General features: G+C 36.0%; 1 protein-coding gene across 7 annotated transcripts in view; it reads right to left on the bottom strand.

Annotated features, from left to right (window-relative positions):
- Positions 1 to 23408, bottom strand: part of DMXL2 (Dmx like 2) — a 166861-nt gene that overhangs the window by 41205 nt on the left and 102248 nt on the right. For all 7 annotated transcript variants that reach the window (XR_003036856.2, XM_059890857.1, XM_024998035.2 and 4 more), the window contains 8 exons: positions 21836 to 21953; positions 18082 to 18201; positions 15658 to 15885; positions 11867 to 13543; positions 8541 to 8651; positions 4821 to 4990; positions 2063 to 2160; positions 1471 to 1636 (listed from right to left, as the gene is read on the bottom strand). Coding sequence is in view for 6 of the 7 variants with exons in the window: in XM_059890857.1 (XP_059746840.1) it covers positions 1471 to 1636; positions 2063 to 2160; positions 4821 to 4990; positions 8541 to 8651; positions 11867 to 13543; positions 15658 to 15885; positions 18082 to 18201; positions 21836 to 21953 (2688 nt within the window). In the remaining variant the exon portion in view is untranslated. The remainder of the gene's footprint in view (positions 1 to 1470; positions 1637 to 2062; positions 2161 to 4820; positions 4991 to 8540; positions 8652 to 11866; positions 13544 to 15657; positions 15886 to 18081; positions 18202 to 21835; positions 21954 to 23408) is intronic.

Raw genomic sequence — 23408 nt, 5'->3', positions numbered from 1 at the left:
TTGAACTGTGGTGTTGGAGAAGACTCTTGAGAATCCCTTGGACTGCAAGGAGATCCAACCAGTCCATCCTAAAGGAGATCAGTCCTGGGTGTTCATTGGAAGGACTGATGCTGAGGCTGAAACTCCAAAACTTTGGCCACCTCATGCAAAAAGTTGACTCATTGGAAAAGACCCTGATGCTGGGAGGGATTGGGGGCAGGAGGAGAAGGGGACGACAGAGGATGAGATGGCTGGATGGCATCACCGACCCAACAGATATGAGTTTGAGTAAACTCTGGGAGTTGTTGATGGACAGAGAGGCCTGGCATGCTGCTATTCATGGGGTTGCAAAGAGTCGGACATGACTGAGCTACTGAACTGAGAACTCAGTAGCTTCCAATCTAGAAAGTTCATTTATAAAATAAGCATAAAAGAAGGTATATCAGTACCATCTTAGACTTGGATTAATTTAAACAAGGTTCATTTTTAAATTAAATAACACCTGTGATATAATCAGTTCCTCTTAATTGCTAAATATATTCCCATATAAAAACACAATTATTACTATTTTAAAAGAATCTTCTATTTACATAGCAAGTAGCTTAAGAAATAAAGCTACATACGCTATTCTTACTCTCTCTTGAGTTTGTATTCTAAAGTAACTACTCATCTGAGAATCTGAGGTCCTTCAGGCAATATGAGCATCTCAATCAATATTTCTCTTCTTGCCTGAGTATTTTCTAGGCTAAACTTCCCATCTGAAAATTATAAATATTTGTTATTTTAAAAAGTTACACACCTTAAGATAATTTTGAAAACAGGACTAATTCTATACAGAGTACTTTCACTTTGCTGGATATTTTCCATGATGTATTATTTCCAATTACATTTTTCCTTCACCTGTTTGGATTATTCATTATAACTGATATCCTAAGAAGACTATCTCATAAATAGAAATATCTGTAATTACTCTCTTAATCAGCTATCAAGATTCTATATCCAAAAATGCAAAGTTTTATCTCTTCCCACTCACCTTCCAGTATCTAAGATGACTACATTACAAAACAGTATAAACTGTGATCTCAGTTCCTTAGCTATGAATTTCATTTAGAAGAAAAAGAACTTAAAATATCTGCCTGTCTATACCAAGTAAGGGGACTCTGACCTGTGCACACTTTCAATAGTTTAGAATCACAAGATGGCCAGGAAGAAGATATTCATAAACCACTTCTTCTATATATTTATAATTGAAATGCATATACTTACCTTGAAATGCAGTATTCTCTATATAAAATGTCCCATTTATGCTTCTCACTTGCATCTGTTTATAATTCCATTGTCACAGTGCCGCTATTTAAGTTAGTTACCTCTGTGTTTATTCTCTACCCTCTATCCTTATAAACACATGACCAAACATTACAATCTACTCTATGACCTTCCAAGGTTTTCAAGCTCTTACAGGTATTTCATAGCACATTTTCTCAGACATACCTCAATGGCATCTTTCAATGAACCAGCTAGCAAGAAAAAAGCAGCAGATTGTTCAAAGCGTTGTTTTCCAAGCAAAGAGAAAGCATTTTTCAAAGCAGCTTTACGCCATCTATCTTCATTAAAGTTGTGGCTGAAAAATGTTGTCATTTTTTCATCATGCTGTGACCTTGGTACCAGAGCACAAACAAGTGGTTAAACCAAATTTCAAATATTTAATCCTGTACAGAATATATGAAAATAGACAATGAAAATCTCAAACAGCCAGCTAAAAGAAGAACAACAACTTTAGTGAGATGTATTTGTTATCAAGCTTTGCTTCATTTCTTCTAACAAGGAGAAAATTCAAAATACGTACACGTAAGTAGGAAGCAAGAGCACTCTACTTTCCCAACTGTTTTCATCAACTTATTTTTTAACAATATCCCACTCTTTAGTTAAGCTCAAATAATACGGTGCTTATTTTTCTTAAATAAAGAAACCAAGGCACAAATAAGGAAACTGATTTATCCAAGTACTTTCAAAAGTGTTACATCTTCAATTCACAGCACAATCTTCATTCCATTAAATCATTTTAAGTGTTGAAGCAATTTACCTAAACAGACCCCACACAACTGCTTTCTTCTTCATTGAAAGGTAGAATAATGCAGCATCCAAGGCATCATTGTTACGCTGAAAAGCAGCTTTGGCAACCTAAATGGTCAATAAAAAACTGAATTAACTATTTGATATAAGAATCACAACAATTAATGTTTCCCTACTACTTCCATGGTTGACAGAAACTATGACGATGGGAAGAAATGACTCTCTTCCACAGTCTCCAGTAGCTCATAACACATGCCCCTAGAGACAACCCTTGGCATACCTATAATTACAACAAAAACAGTAACAGCAGCTAGTATTTACTGACTACTTACCATGTACCAGGCACCTTTCATTTGTCTTACTGAATCACCATGATCCAAGAAGTACTATTACTATCCCCATTTTACACAAAGCAACTGAGACACAGAGAGGTTAACTGAATTACTTGAGGTCACACAGTAAACAAGGGGTGCAAAAGGTATTAGAAACCAGACAGTGACAAAACCAACACAGGAAACAATAAAGAAGGCAGAATATTTGATAGACATGATTTATTCTTTTTGGCCGTGTTGCTCAGCTTGCCAGATCTTAGTTTTGTGTCCAGGGATTGAACCTGGGCCTCCAGAAGTAGAAGCACAGAGTCCTAACCACTGGACCACCAGAGAATTCCTGGTGAGACCTTTTCTTAAAAATTAAGCATATTAAATTCCTTAATGTTTTGTTAAAGTTAAAATGTTGACTTCTATGGTATATAAATATATGTGATTTTACAATATTGATAGACATCTACGAACAAATATCAATTATACTCACACACACATTTAAAAAACTACAGGCAAAAATAAATGTTCTTTTCTTTTTTTAAACAAACATAACTTGGTATTTTTCAATCAAATTTGACAGTTCTGAAGGACTGACACATGCTTTCTGGCATGTAATTAAAATGTAGATGGTCGAAGCTCTGTTATTTTGAACGGCCTTCAAATTTTAGTTCTTAGAAATTTCACAAGAAAAAAGTCTTAATGAATACCTAATTCCCCATGTACCACAACAGACAACCAACCCCCCTTTGAGCCATATGGCCAAACTTGCTAAATTATACAGAACCAATGAACTCAATGTAAATTTAAAAATTATTAACCCAGTAACATTATTGTACATATTGTACATTGTACATGTATGTACATGTATGTACAATTGTACATACATACATACTGTTTTGAACACAGTACCATGCAGACCATATACTTCTCAAACATACCAAGCTAACATCTGCATAAAACTAAGTTGAGAAGCGAAATGATATGTTTTTTCAGCTAACATTGCCTGATGGCAGAGTAGAACACTACCAAGGCATGGGAGAGACAGGGGAAGGTACCTAAAAGTCACATCACAAAAATGCTTTACTTTCAATGCTTTTATTTCTCCTCCCCCTTTTTAAGCATTTTCTCTGCCTTCAATTATTTTAGTACTTCAATATTTAATAATTTTTATAAGAATTTTTATTCATCTTCAGTTAATGATTTATAACATACATTTCAAGAGAAAAAAATCTTACATATCCTTTTGATTGAATTTTAAGAGATAAATGACTTGTGGAAATTAATTATATGTATTGTAAGAAATACTCAATTTATAATGACAAGACACATTGTTGATAAAAAACTAAAGAGACTTTGTAGGCAACATCTGAACATTTCAGAGAAAATAGGATCTCCTCTTTTTTCTTTGCTTAGGGATATGGAAAAAATTTAATGGGGACTTCTCTGGTTGTCCAGTGGTTAGGATTCGCCACTTTCACTGCCAAGGACACAGGTTCAATCCCTGGTCTGGGAATTAACTACCCCAAACCATACAGTGCGGCCAAACAAAAAAACAAAAAAAAATTTCTGAGAGTGGAAGTGAGGGATGTGTGTTTCAAATAAGTTTGCCAGGTGATTCTTCAGACACTAAAATTTGAGAACTACTACTTTAGAGGAGTAAATTCCTCTTGAAAGAAATGAATTCATACTCCACAAATGTATCATGAATTGTACTTCTGAGAATTTCAGTGGACTGTTTACCCAAACTCTCTGAGTCATAGTTCTATCAGGTGGAAAATCAAGATAGGAACATGCAGCCAATGAGAAGATAACATGAAATATTTTATGAAAAGCAACTAGAACCAAGCCTGGATGCTCAGTCATGGTTAGTTTCTGCCAACACTGAAATAATTTTCAGCTTCTACTAAAAATTTTTTAACATTTTTTTTCTACTAGAAAACTGATTTCAAAAACCCATCTTGAAATTTATAGCATGTTTCATTTGCTGCCATAGATATCTTCCTCAAGTGCCACAAATCAAAACTTTTTGAATGGTATTTTAAATGTACAAAGGAAGTTTGTTATGTATTAACCTAGCCATGCAGAGAATCTGTTTTATAAAAACAATGTTTTTTCTATCTAATGTATATAACTGACATACAGTTTGTATTTTCCTCAATTGGGACACATCTCAACTGATAGCAGAATATACTATATTCCGTAAGTATTATATACTTAGTATATATGGCATAAGTATTATATACTTAGTATATATGGTAAAAGATAACTGATATACTGAATGGAGAGTTTATAAAGGTCAAGATTCAGAAATGTCCAAAAATTTTTATTTAAGAAATTCTCAAGATCTCAAGATGTACAGATGAATCCCTCACCACAGGTTTTCTGAAGATATCTTTTATGCTCTAAGAAAATACTTAACTCTAAAATGCAATGACATACACTTACCTTTTCAATGCATCTTCGAAGAGTGTTGATATTCCTGACCCACCAACCTATTCCCATAGCTCTCAATTCAGACCACTGAGGGTCCCCTCTCTGAATTGCTGGAATCATATTAATCAGCTCCTCCTCAGCCTCAGAATGAAAAGCCCAGGCAAAATGGCAAGTAGATACACCTAAATTAAAAAGACAAAATAATAAGCATCAGAACTCTATCAAAACAAACAAAAGTAATTTTCTACATACTCATGTAATTCCTCCTAGAGAGAATTTTCAAGCAGAAAAAAAAAGTATGAAAGGATTTCTTCATTCAAACTTTTATAGTGTAAGTATCTAAATAGAAGATCATTGACAGGAAACATAAAACCAAATTCTTTTTCTCAAATATATTTGCTGGAAGAATGGAAACATTAAAAGCTAATCACTAGAAAGAAAGATATTTGAATACTGAGCCATTCATACGTTTTCACACATACCAAACCAATCAAGAATAAAAGGTCTGGTCAAGCCTATGTGCTCCATGAACATGTAGGTCCCATTTCACAGTGCCACCTGCTTGCAGACCATATCCATCACTATTGGACACTGAAAACTGCCCCATTCATCCCTCTGGTCAAGAAGCTATACGTATTACCTGAAAGCAAACTCTCACCTTAATGACAGCCCCAAGGAAGAACTGTTAGGAGGCACGTTCCTCTGTCTTTGGTGTCTCCTTTAAAAAGAGAGTTTAAAGCTGCCTAATTACTGATGGTATACAGCAAATACTTTTTTTGCCCTGATTAAAAAAAAAAAAAACTGACAGGGATCTAGGCTGTATTAGAGGCAACAAAATGGATTTAGTGACACCCTCTATGAGTCTGTCAACAGCTGAATGACTGGTTTTACTCCACTTGGAGCAGGTGAAAGAGAAACATGACAGAAGTGAACCACGGAGAGATGTGAGACAGTGAGAATGCTCCCGGGAAGAACCCTGAGGATCCCAGGAGAGAAGCCAGACAGTCAAGTCAGCCATCTGCAAGAATCCCTTTGGAAACAAAGAAATGCCTGACACCAATGACAGTCTGATAGTCACATTACAACACAGGACTCTCAACACATTTCTCATTGCTACCATCTCTATACAACTGTGTTTGAAATCGTATCACAGAATCAATGCAAATTAACTGTCACTATAAATGTAGAGGAAAATGAACAAAACTTAGAAACATCAATTTGTATTTTGTCATACCCTAAAATGCAGATTAATTCTCTATTTAAATCTGTCCGGGGCTTTCCTCACAGCTCACTTGGTAAAGAATCTGCCTACAATGCAGGAGACCTGGGTTTGATTTCTGGGTCAGGAAGATTCCCTGGAGAAGGAAATGGCAACCCACTCCAGGAGTCTTGCCTAGAGAATCCCATGGACAGAGGAGCCTAGCAGGCTACAGTCCATGGGGTCACAAGCATTGGACACAACTTAGCAACAAAACCACCACCACCACCAAATCTGTCTGGTTTAAGAAATAGTCAGTGTATGAAATAACTATAAAAAAATTGACACTTCTTTAGAAATTGCTATTATAGGCCAATGCAAAATGCATACTTTTGCTGACACAAACATTTTAATATAAAATAACAATATAAAATATACCCTATACCCTTAAATAAATTTCATTGATTAAATTTTTGGTATAACTAAAAGGAAACCAAAATACACAACAAGCATGTCAGAGGAATTTGGTTCAAAAATAAGATTAAGAGAGCAGTGACTCTATTTGGAAACCTAACTATTAGAAGTGAAAAAAGGTATTAAGAAGAAAAAACCAGGCACACCAACAGGCACTTATTTTTATTTGTCTACCAACATCAGGCTATTCTTTGCAATATATCTTTGTTCTTCTTAGCTTGTCTACTAGCTACTTAGACCCTGATGCTGGGAAAGATTAAGGGCAGGAGGAGAAGGGAGGGACAGAGGATGAGATGGTTGGATGGCATCACCAACTCAATGGACCTGAGTTTGAGCAAACTCTGGGAGATAGTGAAGGATGGGGAAGCCTGGTGTGCTGCAGTTCATGGGGTCACAAGAGTCAAACACAACTTAGCGACTGAACAACAACTAGCTATTTAAGTTTTTCCCTGAAAACTGTTACCAGACCATCACCGACAATACCAGTCACTTTTCTCATCTCCAATGTTTTAACTGTACTAAAGGGAAAATGGAATTTGACAAAGCTTTAGGAATTTGAGGTGTTTTAAGTCTCCTTAGGCAATGTACATAATTGTCATTAAGTGATTCAGTACCATCTGATCATCATTTAAAACTAAAATTTAAAATATTAAAACTAAAATTTGAGATACCATTTTTTAACCTATTCCAAATGGCATTGCTACTGCTAAGTCGCTTCAGTCGTGTCCAACTCTGAGCGACCCCATAGATGGCAACCTACCAGGCTCCCCCATCCCTGGGATTTTCCAGGCAAGAACACTGGAGTGGGTTGCCATTTCCTTCTCCAATGCATGAAAGTGAAAAATCAAAGTGAAGTCGCTCAGTCATGTCCGACCCTCAGAGACCCCATGGACCGCAGCCTTCCAGGCTCCTCCATCCATGGGATTTTCCAGGCAAGAGTACTGGAGTGGGATGCCATTGCCTTCTCCGATTCCAAATGGCATAGATTGTTCTAAATGATAATATCAAGTATTGCAATGAGTTGAGTTTTGGCATCATTAACATTGGTTCTGGGAATTTAAGTTAGCACAGTCTTTCTGAAAGTAGCAATACTTCTAAGTGTTAAGAATTTTCAAACCCTTTGATTCAGTAGTTTCACCCCCAGAAAACTAATATGAGGAAGTAATTAGATATATATGAATATTTATATGTAAAGTTGTAAGGTCATTCAGTAGCATGATAATTCAAGTAAGAAAAAAAGCAAAATTTGTATTTTTAGAAAAAAATTAAGGATAGATGAATTATAGTTTAAAAACATGATAGACTATTAGACAGCTGTTAGAATCATATTTTCAAAAAAGCATTTATTGACGGTAAAGGGTAAGTACTATGGGTAAGAATAATGAACTATAAAGCCTGACATTCTAGGTCCTACAATACTAAAACATATTTTATGGGGCTGTATCCAAGATGCTGGTTTCAAAAGGGACACAGCCCACTACACTGGAATTCTAATTCAAACTCTAACAACCTGTGTCTTGCCAGGTCACTTTAAACTCTACAGTTTTGATTTTTTAATCTCTAAGTTAGGGGGCTGATATAAGTCTATATATCTCACATCAGCATATGTGGCAGTGTGCTGGAAGTATGCAAATCTACTGGGTTATTATGTGGCAGATATTCCTGAAACATTAGCTTTAGTTGTGAGTAAATAACTTATAATGCTTATATTAAAGTAAACACAAATAACAATGCATAGGGCAAAATTTTTAAAGCAAGGGTATCAGATATCATAGAAATTCAGGACCACTTTAGGTTATAACACCAGACTACCCAGTTTACTCCTAAAGTACTATGACTTTTGATGACTGAAGTCTGAGAAACTGAGCCAGATGAGCAAAAGTCACAGAGTACAGCCGAAAAATAACACAGGTAAAGGGTAAGTGGGTACCCTGTGACAGGAAGATCTTAAGGCTGGTGATGGGTATGCATGTGATGACTTATCTAACGTTTATACACAACAGTGAATACACCAACCACTTCAATATGAAATAAAAGTTGCACAAAGGTTCAAACAATACCTTGATGAAGTAGCTGTACTCGGTATAAAGGAGGCAGCGATGTCAAAAGGCAAGTGTGCAAGCGCATCGCCAATAAGTACCGTAAACCACACTCATCCAATGTGTCTCTTCCTTTAAAGACAATATAAATTTAAGGAAAAAGGAATGCAACAGGTCATAAACCAATGGAACGTTAGAAAATAAACATTAAATAATAATTTACAAAAAATACATATGAGTGTATTCCTTTCTGAATACTTCAATATCTTTATCAATGCATATAGCTTCTCAATAAGTACATGTATATAATAAAATGGTCAAAAGAAAAAATTTGAGAAAAATGTAAGCACCTATCAGTACAGGTAATAATAGTACTTAGAGCTACTCATAATAAAAGAAAAGGAAAGAAATTTTGAAATCCAATAAAAAGTAATAGGTATAATTTTAAAAAATATTCCCTATGAGAATTTTTCCTATTTTAAAAACTAGGAATTACATAGTAAACTTATTTATTATATAATTAAACAGGTTAATATTTTCTAGATTGGTTAGCTCAAATGAAATACAGTACTATCCATATTTGAAATTTGACTCCTCAGGCTAGTGTTACCAAGTTAAGGTTGAACTCCAATTCTGATCTCACAAATTTGCTCTTAGTCAAAAGTTGAGCAGAGGTATGAAAGCATGATAAGTTAACTCAAAATTATAGCCACTGTTGGATAAAAGCAACAGAAAAATACTAACAGCACCTAGCCCAGTAACTGCCACTTAGGAAGTACTCAAGAGTATTGAATCAAATATTTTATTGAAGAAAATAAAACATTTTAAACTGTCAAAGTTCCAGCTCTACTTCCCATCAGCTGTATTTGTTCATACACTCATTCATGTATCCATTCAACAAATTAAGCATCTGCTACATCGGAGGCACAGTTTAGGTACTGCAGATTGGGCAGGAATAAGGCAAGGTCCCTACTTCCAGGGTGCTTACATCTTAGGAGACAGGGAGAAACAACAAAGAAGTAATGTGTCTAGTGGAAAATTAATGCTACAGAGAGAAATAAAGCCGGACTAGGAGAAAAGGGAGTGCTGGAGTAAGAGGGTTCTATTTTATATTATGCAACCAGGGAAGAACTTTCCACCAAGATGACATTTCAGCACAAATCTGAGGTGGTTAGGGAGTGAAGGGTGCCTAAATCTGGAAGACAAGTATTCTGTGCAGGGCAAACAGTATGTACAAAGATGTTGAGATGACTGTGCCTGGTGTGTTTGTGGGACAGCAGGGAAGCCAATGCAGTAGAGTGATGTGAAGACAGATCACCTGGAGCCTTGTAGACCACTGAAGGATTTGGCTTTTTTCTAAAGTGAGATGGGAAGCCACCAGTGTTTACTGAGCAGAGGTGAGATTTAAGGTGATTTTGTTTTAGAACAATCACTAGTTCCCATGTGAGGGACAGACTGAGGTAACAGGAATGAACCAGTTTTAGGAGCCTTTGTCAATAATTAGGCAAGATGTGACAGTGACTTGGACCAGAGTGGTAACAGGAGAGGTGATGAGAAATGTCTGGAGTCTCCACACAGTAGAACTAACAGCATATGACAATGGACTAGATTGGGGCGTGAGAGAAAGCTGAGTCCGGAATACCTCTAGGTTGTCTCATCTGAACAATGGAGGGATTCACTTGCTTCGAATCCATCATCTGAGATAAGTAACTATTTAATCTCTGAGCTTCAGTTTCCCACCTGTGAAATGGAGACATTCATTCCTGCCTCATCTACCTCATGAAAGTCTATGATAGGAGGAACAATTTTTATACTGCCTACTTAAGGATACCTCATGCGAAGAGCTGACTCATTAGAAAAGACTCTGATGCTAGGAGGGATTGGGGGCAGGAGGAAAAGGGGACGACGAGGATGAGATGGCTGGATGGCATCACTGACTAGATGGACATGAGTTTGAGTGAACTCCAGGAGTTGGTGATGGACAGGGAGGCCTGGTGTGCTGCAATTCATGGGGTCGCAAAGAGTCAGACACAACTGAGCAACTTGAACTGAACTGAAGGATACAGTTTTATGTCCGAAAATTTAAACTATTTTTCACAGATTGTGACATAGCTATTTTCTTAATATCCCAGAGTAAAATCTCTAATATATACTAATAAATATTAAGTTTGCAACAAAGGCTTAAGGCTCTTCTGGGAAGAATCCTGCTCTACTGCATACAACCTCATAATGATTCAAAAAAGTTTTAATTACTAGAGTTATAAAATAAGTCATAGGCAAAATCCTCTAAAAGTCACTAGTTATTTTAATCTACAAAAAACTTTGGAGACACATTACAAGGGCATAAGTCTATATGAAGAGAGATATTCCAGGTAGCTTTGAGGAACAGACTTTTTTCCTCAGACTTGTAAATCTTGTGAAATAATTAAAAGAGTACAGGCTTGGAGGCAATGATTTATCCACATCTGAATCCCAGTTCTGCCATTTACTATCTATGAGATTTTATATGTTCCTGAATCTCTCAGTGTCTTCCTCTAAAAAAAATCAAGTATAATAATGGCTACCTACTAGCAGATTGTTGTGATAATTAAATATGATAAAGTACATGAAGCTCCTGGCACATAGCAATTGTTCACTCCTCCACAGTATTTACTGAATGAATGATCAATCATTTTCGGTATCCTTTGCTAATGTCATCATTTAGAATCAACACCATTACCTTCAACTATCTGCATAAAAAAGAATGGAATCTAGTTTCAGGAGGTAGTCAAAATTTTTCTGGTTACAGAATGAATTAAGCAAGACACGCGTTACATTAAAATGTATGAAAACCTCTTTCTCAAGACTTTTTGGAGAAAATTAGGTGGTTATAAAAGAAATTATTTGTACCTAGAAATGTGAAGATGAACAAGTTGTGTTCATCAGGGGAGTTGTGGGGGGGGTAGCTCCTTACAAACCTGGTGGTTCAATAGTAAAATTAACAAATGGGCCATTTTTATCACTAAAAGCAAAATAAAAATAAACCATTTTTATTTTTAAACAGAATCAATCTGTTAAAAAAAAAAAAGATTGTATATCCAAAATTATATAAGAGTTTCAGGATAAAAACTCAGGTGAGGATACACACAGATATTACAAATACATAAAGTTATGTGCACAAGTCAGAGTCTACCCCAATTGTCTTCTCTTTCACAACTGATATTACCTAATAGTAACTGTCAACTAGAGAGAACATTTCCCTGTAAGGTTTAAAGAAATGCAATTTAATACATGAGTCATTATATAAATAACACAGACAGTTAGTTCTATTGACAATAACTTTCTAAATTTTTAGTGAGAGTATTTACCTGAGTAACTCTTATCTCTGTTCTCATCAAGCTCAGTACTGGTGGTAGCCACCGTGTCAGCCAAAGCTACAAGGAACATCTGCTCCAAACGAGTAAGGCCTGGTAGACTTGAGTGCATGAGATGACTAGAAAGTACCCTAGCATGTTCTTGGCCAAAGTAAGCTGGTCCATATTGAGAAAGATTTATTACTTTTGATTTGTTGTCTCTCTTTTCTGGCTCTAAGTCGATATCATCCGTTGTTATATCCTGGATTTGGAACAGCTCTGAGTACTGGTCCTCTGGTTGACTTTCTGCATGATCTTCACAGCTCTGTGGCACTTTGGTACTTTCTTCTGAAACTCTGTAGGTTGTATCTTGATCAGCAGCAAGCAATGCATACAAGGGTAGTGGAGGAATAGAATCTATCTCGGTATAATCCCGAGTACCATCTTTGCCTATGGTGACTGTATCCTTTGCTGTACTGCCACTTACACTAATGGTTCGAGAGAGGTGTCGCTTAGTGCCTTCTCCAGCATCAGCATCTCTAACTATTGCAACTTCTCCTGCAATGCATTTTACTAAATGAGAGAGAATAGCTTTGGCCCTGCGAACTTTCCCTAAATCCATCAATTCCAACAGCTGGGTGGGATGATACTGTGGGAGAGTAGGGGAAAGGACATGCGCAGCTTCAAATAAGCCACCATCTTGAACTACAGTTGGTGAACAAAAAACATCATCAGCAATAGCTGTTCCTTCAGCAATACTTTTTCTTGACAACATACTAGATTTAAAGGCAGAATGATCTTGTATTGCTGTCTCTTCTGCCTCAAAACTATCAGTGTGAACGTCTCCAAATCTGACAGCGTGCTTCCACTGCGCATATACATGCATTTCACAATCCATTCCTACCACCAAGATCCCATCTCTTACCCAAGAGAGAGAGACAGGCAATGAAGGTGTACCATCAACAGAGGACACTAAGTCTATAGATCTAAGAAGAACCCATCGTGACCTAACTCCTTGCTTGATACTTCCACCTAGTGGTAAAGTAATGACAGCTACTCCATCCTTACTATTGGTTTGCTCAGTCACAATTCCTGAAAGCCGCCCATACATGAAGATATTAGCACCAACCCCCACTGTGAGAATGTGGGAACCATCTTCTTTTGATACCCAGTCCAAATGTACTAAATGTTTGATATTCGGAATAAGGTATCTATCCTTGCTCAAAAGTTCATCTGATTTGCTGTACACAAAGAGATTACTGTCAACACTGACCCTTGAATCAAGTACACTCCCAACTTTGACCAAATCATCAAGATGAATTGTTTGTTCTAAAACCCATTCTGACCCTCCTGTAGATTCACATTCGAATATGCAAACATGCATGGAAAATTCTTTTGAAACAAAACCATTGTGGTGGATCGGCTGTTTGTAAGCCACTGCAAGGCGACCCGTGTATGAACAGCTAACAGCAACTGGTCTTCCCACGATGCTCACTGTACTGCTATTATCTTCTCCTTCATCATTCATCAAGGGCCATCTTCTCCAATGATAGGTTTCCTTCTCATCACTTTTACACTGTAGGTTGGTTTCCATACAACATTTCCAGAAGCGTACTTTATTGTCAGAACAAGTTGTAACGACTAAATAAGGTGCAAGGCACACTGGATAAATTGAAGAGGAACTCAAATGGCCTTAAAAAAGAAAAAGTAGGTCATCATAATAAGAGAATCACAAAATAATACGTTAATACTCAAAGTCTAGAATGTGATTAATTCAAATCCACTATGAGCTTGTTCAGAATAACTCTGTAGTCCCTTACTAAATCAAATATTTCATTAAAATAAAACTCAAAATCAATCAAACAAGTCAAAGTTTAATCAATCAATAAACCTGTTATCTGCTATAAATTACATCTTTACCACACACACTTCACTGGAATTTCATGCTGTATCTTTTATCACTTTCATCATAAATACATTAACAGTCATTAGAATTTGCCCTTCAAATTCCTCTAACTGGCCCTCAAATAATCCAGACACTAGATCTACTCCACCACAAAATGCTTTCAGTCAACCAGACAGACATTAGATCTCACCTTTTTCACAGGTTTAATTCATGCTCTCCTAACAATGAACTAGAACCATTTATTCCTGATGGCCAAAAGATTAACACTTCCCATTTATTGTCAACTATAACATGAGGGGTAACAGTGATTAAGATTGGTTGATCTTAATCTTAAGATTGATCAGAAAGCCTGGATTCAAGTTCCAGTCTATCAACGCCTTCCTAACAGTAGGAAAGCCACTTAAACATTTGAGTCTGTTCTACCTATCTAATGGGGATTATGTTACTACTTCCCTTGGAGTGTTACTGTCCAGTAAGATGTTTTAAAGCATTTTATAAATTCCCTGCAAAATAGAATTTATCATTATTAATTCTAATAAACTTATTTGCATATATCATAAGCTTTCCAAATACTTTGAAAGTTTCAAAAGCTAGGGATGAGTAAGAGAATCTCATACTCAAAATCATTCACCAGTAACTGGAATAGTCTTGAAACTCTGATTTTGATTCTTCAAAAACACTATTCTAGGAACTCCTCAATCACAAATTCCGCAAGTGACAGATCATTTTAAACTCAGATGTCAGTCCTGTTCTCCAAACTATTTTATCCACCTTGCTAAAGTCAGTATCACTTTAAGCAAACCAAACTATAAACTTGTATCCTATATTTTCCCCCCAAACTATCTGCCAACTCCTGTTCAAACATACTTTATAATAACACAATGTGGATGAAAAGCCTTAATTTTTTTTTAAAAAAAAGCTTCAATAATTCACATATGAACATATATGTTCTTTGCAATTTTGCTATCACAGTATTCCTATTTATAGGGGGCTTCCCTGGTAGCTCAGATGGTAAGGAATCTGCCTTCAAAGCAGGAGACATGGGTTTGATCCCAGGGTCAGGAAGATCCCCTGAAGAAGGGAATGAACGGCTACCCACTCCAGTATTCTTGCCTGGAGAATTCCCTGGAAACCACAGTGCAGGCAAGAAACCCTGCATTAAAACATCCACACCATAGTCTGACAAGCTGATTGTATTTATTTTATATTTATCACAGGAAATAATTTCTAATATATACATGTTTCTAAAAAGATGCATCATTAGTAGAAAACAAATCTTTCTTTTTAATTTTTTATTTTATACTGCAGTGGTGGCTCAGACAGTACAGAATCTGCCTGCAATGCAGGAGATGTGGGTTTGATCCCTGGGTCAGGAAGACCTCTGGAGAAGGAAATGCTTACCCAATCTAGTATTCTTGCCTGGGGAATTCCATGGACAGAGAAGCCTGGTGGGCTACAGTCTACGGGGTCACAAAGAGTCAGACATGACTGAGAGACTAACACTTTCTTTCACTTTTCATAGCTAGGTAACAATGTTGTGATAGTTTCAGGTGGATAGCAAAGGGGCTCAGCCATATATATATCTGTATCCATTCTCCCCCAAACTCCCCTCCCATACAGGCTGCCACATAACATTGAGCAGAGTTCCCTGTGCTATACAGAAGGACCTTATTGGTTATCCATTTTAAATACAGCAGTGTGTACATGTCCAGCCCACACCCCCTAACTATCCCTTCCTCCATCCTCCCCCCACTAGTAATCATAAGCTCATTTTCTAAGTCTGTGAGTCTGTTAGAAAACAAAACTTTTAGTGTCAAATTTACACCTGTTTCAGAAGAGACATCCATCTTATGCACTGAAGACTGCTCTGAGCTACAAGTGTCCAGTTTTAACATCTTACCTGCTGACGGTGTTGCTCTTATTACTTCAACTCCTACTGGGAGATCAAGAGGTTGGCTATATACCAATCTAGAACTCAGAATCAGTTTACTAGCAGTTTGAAGGTTGGCAATTGATGAGGAATGTGACATGGGGCTCATGCTAGGAGAGGTTTCTGGAGAAGAGTCTACATGCTTCTGTCCAGGGACTGAAAGTAGACTCTCTGATGAAACACCTTCTGAAGTTTTAGCTTTGAAAACAAATTATGAAATAGATTACTATCATCACTGTGTACATGAACTAGAACAATACTTTGTTATAATATAAGAAATATAGTTTCTTCAAAGTGTTCTGGAGACAAGATCAATTTTAAAATTTTCCTTGAGAGAATTTTCTTAAACTATTTCACCCTTTCTTAGCATCATCAATTACATCACAGGGATACTGTCAGTGAAGAAGCACAACATGTAAGATACAGGGAAAAAAAACTTATGTTCCCTAGTTTCACTGTTTTCAACCTTGAAAACACATCAAAAACTTGAGGAAGCTTTAATATGAAGATTCTCAGGCCTAAACATAGAAACACTGACTCAGTTGTTCTGGGGTAGATTCCAGAAATCTGCATTAATAAGCAGCCGAGGTGTTTCTGAAAGAGATAGGTCATAAATCAAATTAACGAATAACAAGGTACTGACTCACTCAAGAGATGCAGAAATTTAAACTTGGAAAGCTTAATGATTTTCCTAAGCTCCTATAATTAGCTAGTGGCAAAGAAGACACTAAAATACCCGCCTATCAACTATCAAATGCTGAAACAATAAACACGATTTCAAGAACATAGGAAACTTCAGACAAACTTCAGACAGTACTAGTTGAATGGCTTTGTAAGCACAGTGATCTTGATCTTTGTTTAAAAAGTTTTCAGCTTTCACATTTAGGTGAAGTGAAAAATCTCTAAGCAGATTTAGTTATTTGTGCTTCTGCGACATGTATGAGATACTCTGCAACATTTATTTATTATATTTGTATGTTCATCTCACCCTCTGTCCCCATCTGGTAGGTTAAGAATTCTCTTCCTTGAAGGTATTATATAAGTGAAATAAGTCAGATGGAAAAACACAAATATCATATGGTTTCACTCATATGTGGAATATTTTTAAGTAATAAATGAACAAATAAAGACTAACACAGAAACAGAGAAAAGATTGGTAGTCACCAAAGGGGAAAGAGGATGTGTGTGTGGGGTGGTGGGGAGTGAAACGGGTAAAGGGAGTCAACTCTATGGTGACAGATGGAAACGAGACTTTTGGTGATGAGCAAACTGTAGTGTATATAGAAGTCAAATTAACTATTGTAGACATGAAACTTATATAATGCTATCAACCAATGTTACCTCAATTTAAAAAAAAAGAAATAAAATTATCTTCCTGACAAGATTTTAGATCCCTCTACTCCTGCATTTCTGTGAAACAACACATTATGCCAAGAATTAACTCCAAAGGCTTTGAAAAGATTTGGGGATTCCTCCTACCACAAGAGGATTAGGCTCAACCAGGCATGGGTAAAGGTTCTACTGCATCATTTGACTTTTTCAATGCCAGTTCAGGGCCCAGTTAGAACTGCTATTTACATAGTTACATGATGATGTTGATTACCAAGGGAACAAAAAACATACACACTAGTATTTTTCTGTAATGTTTAGTATGTATAAAATCATTAAAATTATATAATCATCAATTTTCAAAACTCTCAAAAATTTTGGATTAACCAATTTAAGGCAGATTCAGTTTGATAAGGCTAACCATGCAATTATTCATTTAAATTCTCTCTCAGGAAGTCAAAGTTTGTTTTAAAAAGAAAGATTCATAATCAATTTCTGTACTTCATATTACACATCTTCTGGTTTGAAAAAACATCAATATGAACATGAATGGCAAAAGTGTGGCTGAAATTTTTTTTTAATCACTGCTGCATTTCCTAATATTCCACAAAATCAGTTCCACCCTTTTGAACTTCAGAATCACATTTTTCTAAATAGAAAATCTGCTTCTTTTAGATATGTTATAGCAAATATGCACAGCATCAGATGACAGTGTGTATTAACCAACAAAAAATTATAATATTAATTTCACAGGCAAAACTGACTTATAGAGACATGGTATCTAGAACAGAGTCATAACAGACCTTTAGTACATACTAATTAAAAATCAATCAAATTTATTAATTTAATATGTCTCACTGAACCCATTTGGTTTGTTTTTAGATTAACCTGTTTCAAATTAGCAATTTATGGCCCTATAATTAAAAGTTTGGCATATACATACTTCAACTCAGCAATTCAATTTACAGTTCACTGGATCATCATTTTAACCAACCTAAAGCATGTCCAGTAAAAATGAATTTATCTCACATTATCTCTACATAAAATTGTTATATAATTACTTACCTAAACATGCCTGTATGGATTTAAGATGAAGGTGCCACATGTGGAGAATAGAGCAATTATTGCTGTCCTTTTCAATTACTACTAGAAAGAACTTTTCTGAAAATGGTGGTGGCCGATATCCTATTGTTAAAGGAAAAGAAATATTTAAGTTAACATGTTTCTATAGGCAACCCACTCCAGTACCCTTGCCTGGAAAATCTCATGGACAGAGGAGCCTGGTAGGCTACAGTCCATGGGGCCACAAAGAGTCGGAGACGACTGAGTGACTTCACACGTTCACATGTTTCTATAGGGTTAAGAGAAAGACATTTGTTTAAACAAAATCTCTTGGTATGTATAGAAACTGGAAGGAAAAGGAAGAAAAGATGTTTATAAAGTTTTATATCTTTTGTGCTGAAAGTTAAGTGGCTATCAAAGACTAATGGGGCTATGTCATTAAGTACAAAAGCCAACATGAATGGATGCCTACTGATCAAAGATGGGACCATCTGAGCAACAAAGAATAAAAATGAACACAATTTATTAAAACACATTCATAAAAATACCAAAAATGAGAGGGCACTTAACAATAAATGAGGAAAGGAAGGACAAGAAGGACCGAAAGGAAGAAATGAAAGGGAGAGAGAGAGAGAAAGCAAAGCAAGAGAGGGAGAAAAGCCCAGGAGCAAGTCAGCCTCACTGGATGCCCCTGGAAGTAAGTGGGGCACCAACTCCTTAAATGGAAAACTGGAAATTAAATGCAAAGAATGAAGTAAACATATATTCTGCTTTTTCTATATGTAAGATAGCATTAAAAAAAAATTAACAGTCATGGATGGAGGGTTGATCGTGGTGGTACCGAAGAGACTTTTTAGAAATTTTACATTTTATGAAAAGATTATTTGTGAACATAGTTTTTCCTGTTGACAATTACATTTTTCATATAGGATAATGAGATCTACAAAGGACAGCAAAAACTTTCTTTAAAAATGTAAACCTGTACATTATATGAAGTTATGGGCGTGAGACTTTTGAAAACTGTAAAGCACCACAGAATTTAAAGAATATTTCATTCAATGAAAAGAAAGAATAGAAAAAAATGAAAACTCATAATGGCAACTCATTGGGAAGGAGCACTGCTAAAACGCAAATTGTGGCCTCTGAATACCATGCTCCATGGGAAGGAACAATTTGGGGGCGGGGGGTGACTCCATTCTTGCAAAGGCTATTTACAAGAGAAGGCTGGTATATCTTGCTGTGCCTGAAAGAAAGCAAATTATCAAAACTAATAGGGTTGTGTCAAAAGGACTCAGGACCAATTCAAAGTATCTTTACCAGTCTAATATAGGACAATGTGAACATTAAAATTATGATTGTACTCACTGAAATATGTTAAGTATATAAAAATTAATGATTGATATATCTTTGTATGCATATTATTCAATAAAGAGTTTTTCTAAAATGGGTTCATAATGACACACAAAGTAAAAAGAAAGACAACAACATTCATCCATAACCACCAGCAGGAACCTGGGAACAAACTCCTTTGAAATCAATTAAAGAGAAAGAACTCAGCACTTACTCTGACTTTTCTAAAAAGAACTCTATTTCAAGACAGCCAAAAAGCTCTCGTGGATAAGGAAAAGCTTTTCCTTACAAATGCTTTCCAGCTAATAAATAAATGAGAATTAATAAAACTAGAAAATCATACTTGAACAATCCTTAATGAAATAATTGACTGAAAAGCAACAATATCAGTGGAAGAAACCATGAGATAATAGATTGCTGGCATATTTTACACTGGCGCCACCAGGTGAATTTTCTGAATCCTAGCATCACTAAAAATGAGACATCCTAACATTCTGTTCTTTCTTATGTCCTTCTGTGATGGACATAAGAGCTCATTTGCACTTCATAGGAAAAATTTTAAATGACATCCACAAGTAACTGGTCAGAAAAACTGCTATAAAATAACTTTCTCTAAAACAAATTAGTGGCATGATAAGAGTATAAAGGGGGATTGCTTTAGCTTAAAAGACTCCTAGAAATGAAACATTATGTGTGGACTCTATATGGATATGGATCCAAACAAATTAAGAACCAACAATGCTGGGCTTCCCTGGTGGCTCGGTGGTAAAGAATCTGTCTGCCAATGCAAGAGACACGGGTTTCATCCCTGATCTGGGAAGAACCCACATGCCATGGGGCAACTAAGCCTATGCACCACAACTACTGAGCCGGTGCTCTAGAGCCCGGGAACTGTAACCACTGAGCCCGTGAGCTGCAGCTACTAAAGCCTGTGCTCCGCAACAAGATCGGCCACCACAATGAGAAGCCCGTGTACCACTAGAGAACAGCCCCCACTTGCCACAACTAGAGAAAAGCCCACGCAGCAACAAAGGCCTAGCACAGCCAAAAACAAAACACTTAACAGTGTATACCATGCAGCAGGGTAAGGGAAGAGGAGAAGCACACATGTCAAGTCCCTTAAGAAAACAGCTAGAAAATCAAGAATATTGAGGGAACTACAAAAACTAAAGGAGACATATATATGCCTATGGCTGATTCATGCTGATGTTTGAGAAGATGTTTGAGCTAGCCTCAAAGAGTACAGGAACTCACTCTGATTTTCCACTAAAGGAAATCAAATTAACCATACAAATTCAGTAGAAATGTCTTCCTTAAAAGTCTGTACATAATTCTGTGATAAAAGCTATACTCATGACCTTCTAATACTTACAAGCTATAACCAGATAAAATATCTGGAAACTCTTTGAAAATTAAAAACTATTCATCACAGAAAATGAATTCTTAAAAGTAGGACATATCTTTCCTGTCTTCAAACAGAAAGTATTCTACTCAGTATGTTCTATTTTCAAATTTCACTTTCAAATAGAACATGAAAGTTCTATAATTACAAAGTTGTAACCTCTAAAAGGAATATTTTAAGCTAAATAATAAAAGTTTAAACTAAACAGCATATGGTTTACATTTTTACATTTTATTTTTAATTGGAGGTTAATTTCTTTACAATATTGTGATGGTGTTTGCCATACATCAACATGAATCAGCCATAGATATACATATGTCCCCTCCCTCTCAAACCTCCCTCCCCATCCTACCCCTGAATGGCCTTAAGAGAACTACTTTCTCTCAAGAAGAAAGTAATACAACCCTTCAGAAAGGAAATCTATGAGACAGTACCTTTAATGCTCAGAGTATCTGAGTTTCCTGGTATATATACCATACAACATAGTATCTTCCTTCTACAGTCATCAATAATCTTTAGTATACTTATACTACAATTAATTGGCTTCCTTAAGATACCACAGGGATACCTACTACCAATCAAAATAATTTAACTGTAGTGTTGAACAATCAAGGTTAAATTTTTAAACAATTAAACTAGATTCCATAAATAACATTTATTGGCAAAAGGCTATGTCACCAGTGAAAGTATCTTTCAAAATATAATTTTTAGGGAGGTTGGGGGAGAATGGGTACACGTATATGTATGGCTGAGTCCCTCTGCTGTCCACCTGAAACTATCACAACATTATTAATCAGTTACATCCCAAAAAGTTTAATTAAAAAATAAATATATCCAATTTTTACCCACATATGTTCTTTACCCAGAAAAAAACATAATCACAGAACTGGTGTATTTGTCAAAAATCATGAGACTGATGACTTGTGATAAAAGATCTACACTCAGTGAAAGTTTAGAGTTTTTTTAAGATTAAGGTATCAAACTCAAGACTATTTTTAAAAATACCTTGGGATGGTTGAAAAAATATTTCTGTTTCCTTTTTTTCCATATCTTCCTTATGTGGTTTATATCCTCTAATGAAGTCTTCTTGAAACACATGAAGCAACTGTGTATTTGAGCCACACTACAAATATGAAAAAAAGTAAAGTTTTATCTTTGCAATTCCATATCTTACACTACCTCTCCAAGAACCCTAATGTAGAAATAAATCCAACAATTTCTATTCTTTATAGAATAACAAAATATAGTGGGAAAAACAAGAGAAAAAAATCATTAGATAAATTACTTTCAAATATTCTATAGTCAATAGCAGAACTGTGAAACTAATAAAAACAAATCAACAGGTTTGCATCTCGGAAAAAAAATACTGCAAAAAAAAATTAAAAAAAAAAAAAAAAACAGGTTTCAAGACCAGATGGAGAAGGCCATGCAGACCATATTAAGCACACTACTGCAGGTTCCTTTTTCTTATTCCACTTGAGAACCAGAAAAAGAAAACCCAGAAAATTCCACAAAGTACTTCCAAAAAATCTGTCTAGTAGGAATTATGAAGGATCCCATAACAGCCAGTGGGAATGACACATCTGTGAAAAAATGTATCTACATTTAAGTAAGGAGGATTTCTAAAAGAATGGATGAAACATCATAATCAGCTGATGTTACATAATCATGTGGGACCACACAGAGAAGAAGAGTACAGATGATCACAAACAGCTACTTAGAATCACAAAAGTGAACTGAAATTCAAAGAAAGGCTAAATCCAAACACAAACTTATTGTGGAAGTAAGTCAAGACAATTAATTAGACAGCTGTCCCATGGATTTCAAGGAAGAGAAGCAACTGTGATAATCCTGGCACGCAATGGATGGGCTACAATCTTAGGGTATAAAGCAAATCAGCCTCCTTTCATAGTAGAAGGAAATTAAAGGACTATTGATCAGATTGACCAACAAATTTTTAATGAAAATTATAAAGTATTTTTATGTCTCTCTATATAGAAAAACTAAAAAAAAATCCCTTCACAGTCAAAGTATAAACAGTCATCTCCTCCAAGGAAGAAGAATGTTGCTGTTGTTGTGTAGTCGCTAAGTTGTATCCAACCTTCTGCAACCCCATGGACTGTACTCTGCCAGGCGCCTCTGTCCATGAGTAAGTAGGTTGCCATTTCCTTCTCCAGGGGATCTTCCCAATCCAGGGACTGACTAGAAGGCAGCTTCTTTACTACTGAGCCACCAGGGCTGCCCAAATGTGAGAAAAGGGAAGGGTGACACCTTTATGTATACAGAAATAATACAGCACACTGGAAACAAATGTAGAATGAGTTTTAAAGTTTGTAATTTATAAGCGTAAGTCATTTGTCAGTGCTTGGCAGTTTACCAGCCCTTGTGATAAAGATAGCCACAAATGGAAAGGGAAAAAAAATCTTCAATAAGAATGAAGTAAAAATCGAAATGCTAAGTGAAAAAGGTCTGTAATAATATACCAGAGTGAAGAGTAGAGAAGGGGGTACGCTGGGGAAATGAATTTTAACAGCCAGTTCACTAAAAATTAAGACATTCACGGGAATGAAGCTAATAC

This window comes from Bos taurus, chromosome 10 (genome assembly GCF_002263795.3).
Source record: "Bos taurus isolate L1 Dominette 01449 registration number 42190680 breed Hereford chromosome 10, ARS-UCD2.0, whole genome shotgun sequence".
In the NCBI taxonomy this organism is placed as follows: Eukaryota; Metazoa; Chordata; class Mammalia; order Artiodactyla; family Bovidae; genus Bos; species Bos taurus.
The sequence above is the reverse complement of the archived record's forward strand: the minus strand, read 5'-3'. Positions and strand labels throughout refer to the sequence as shown.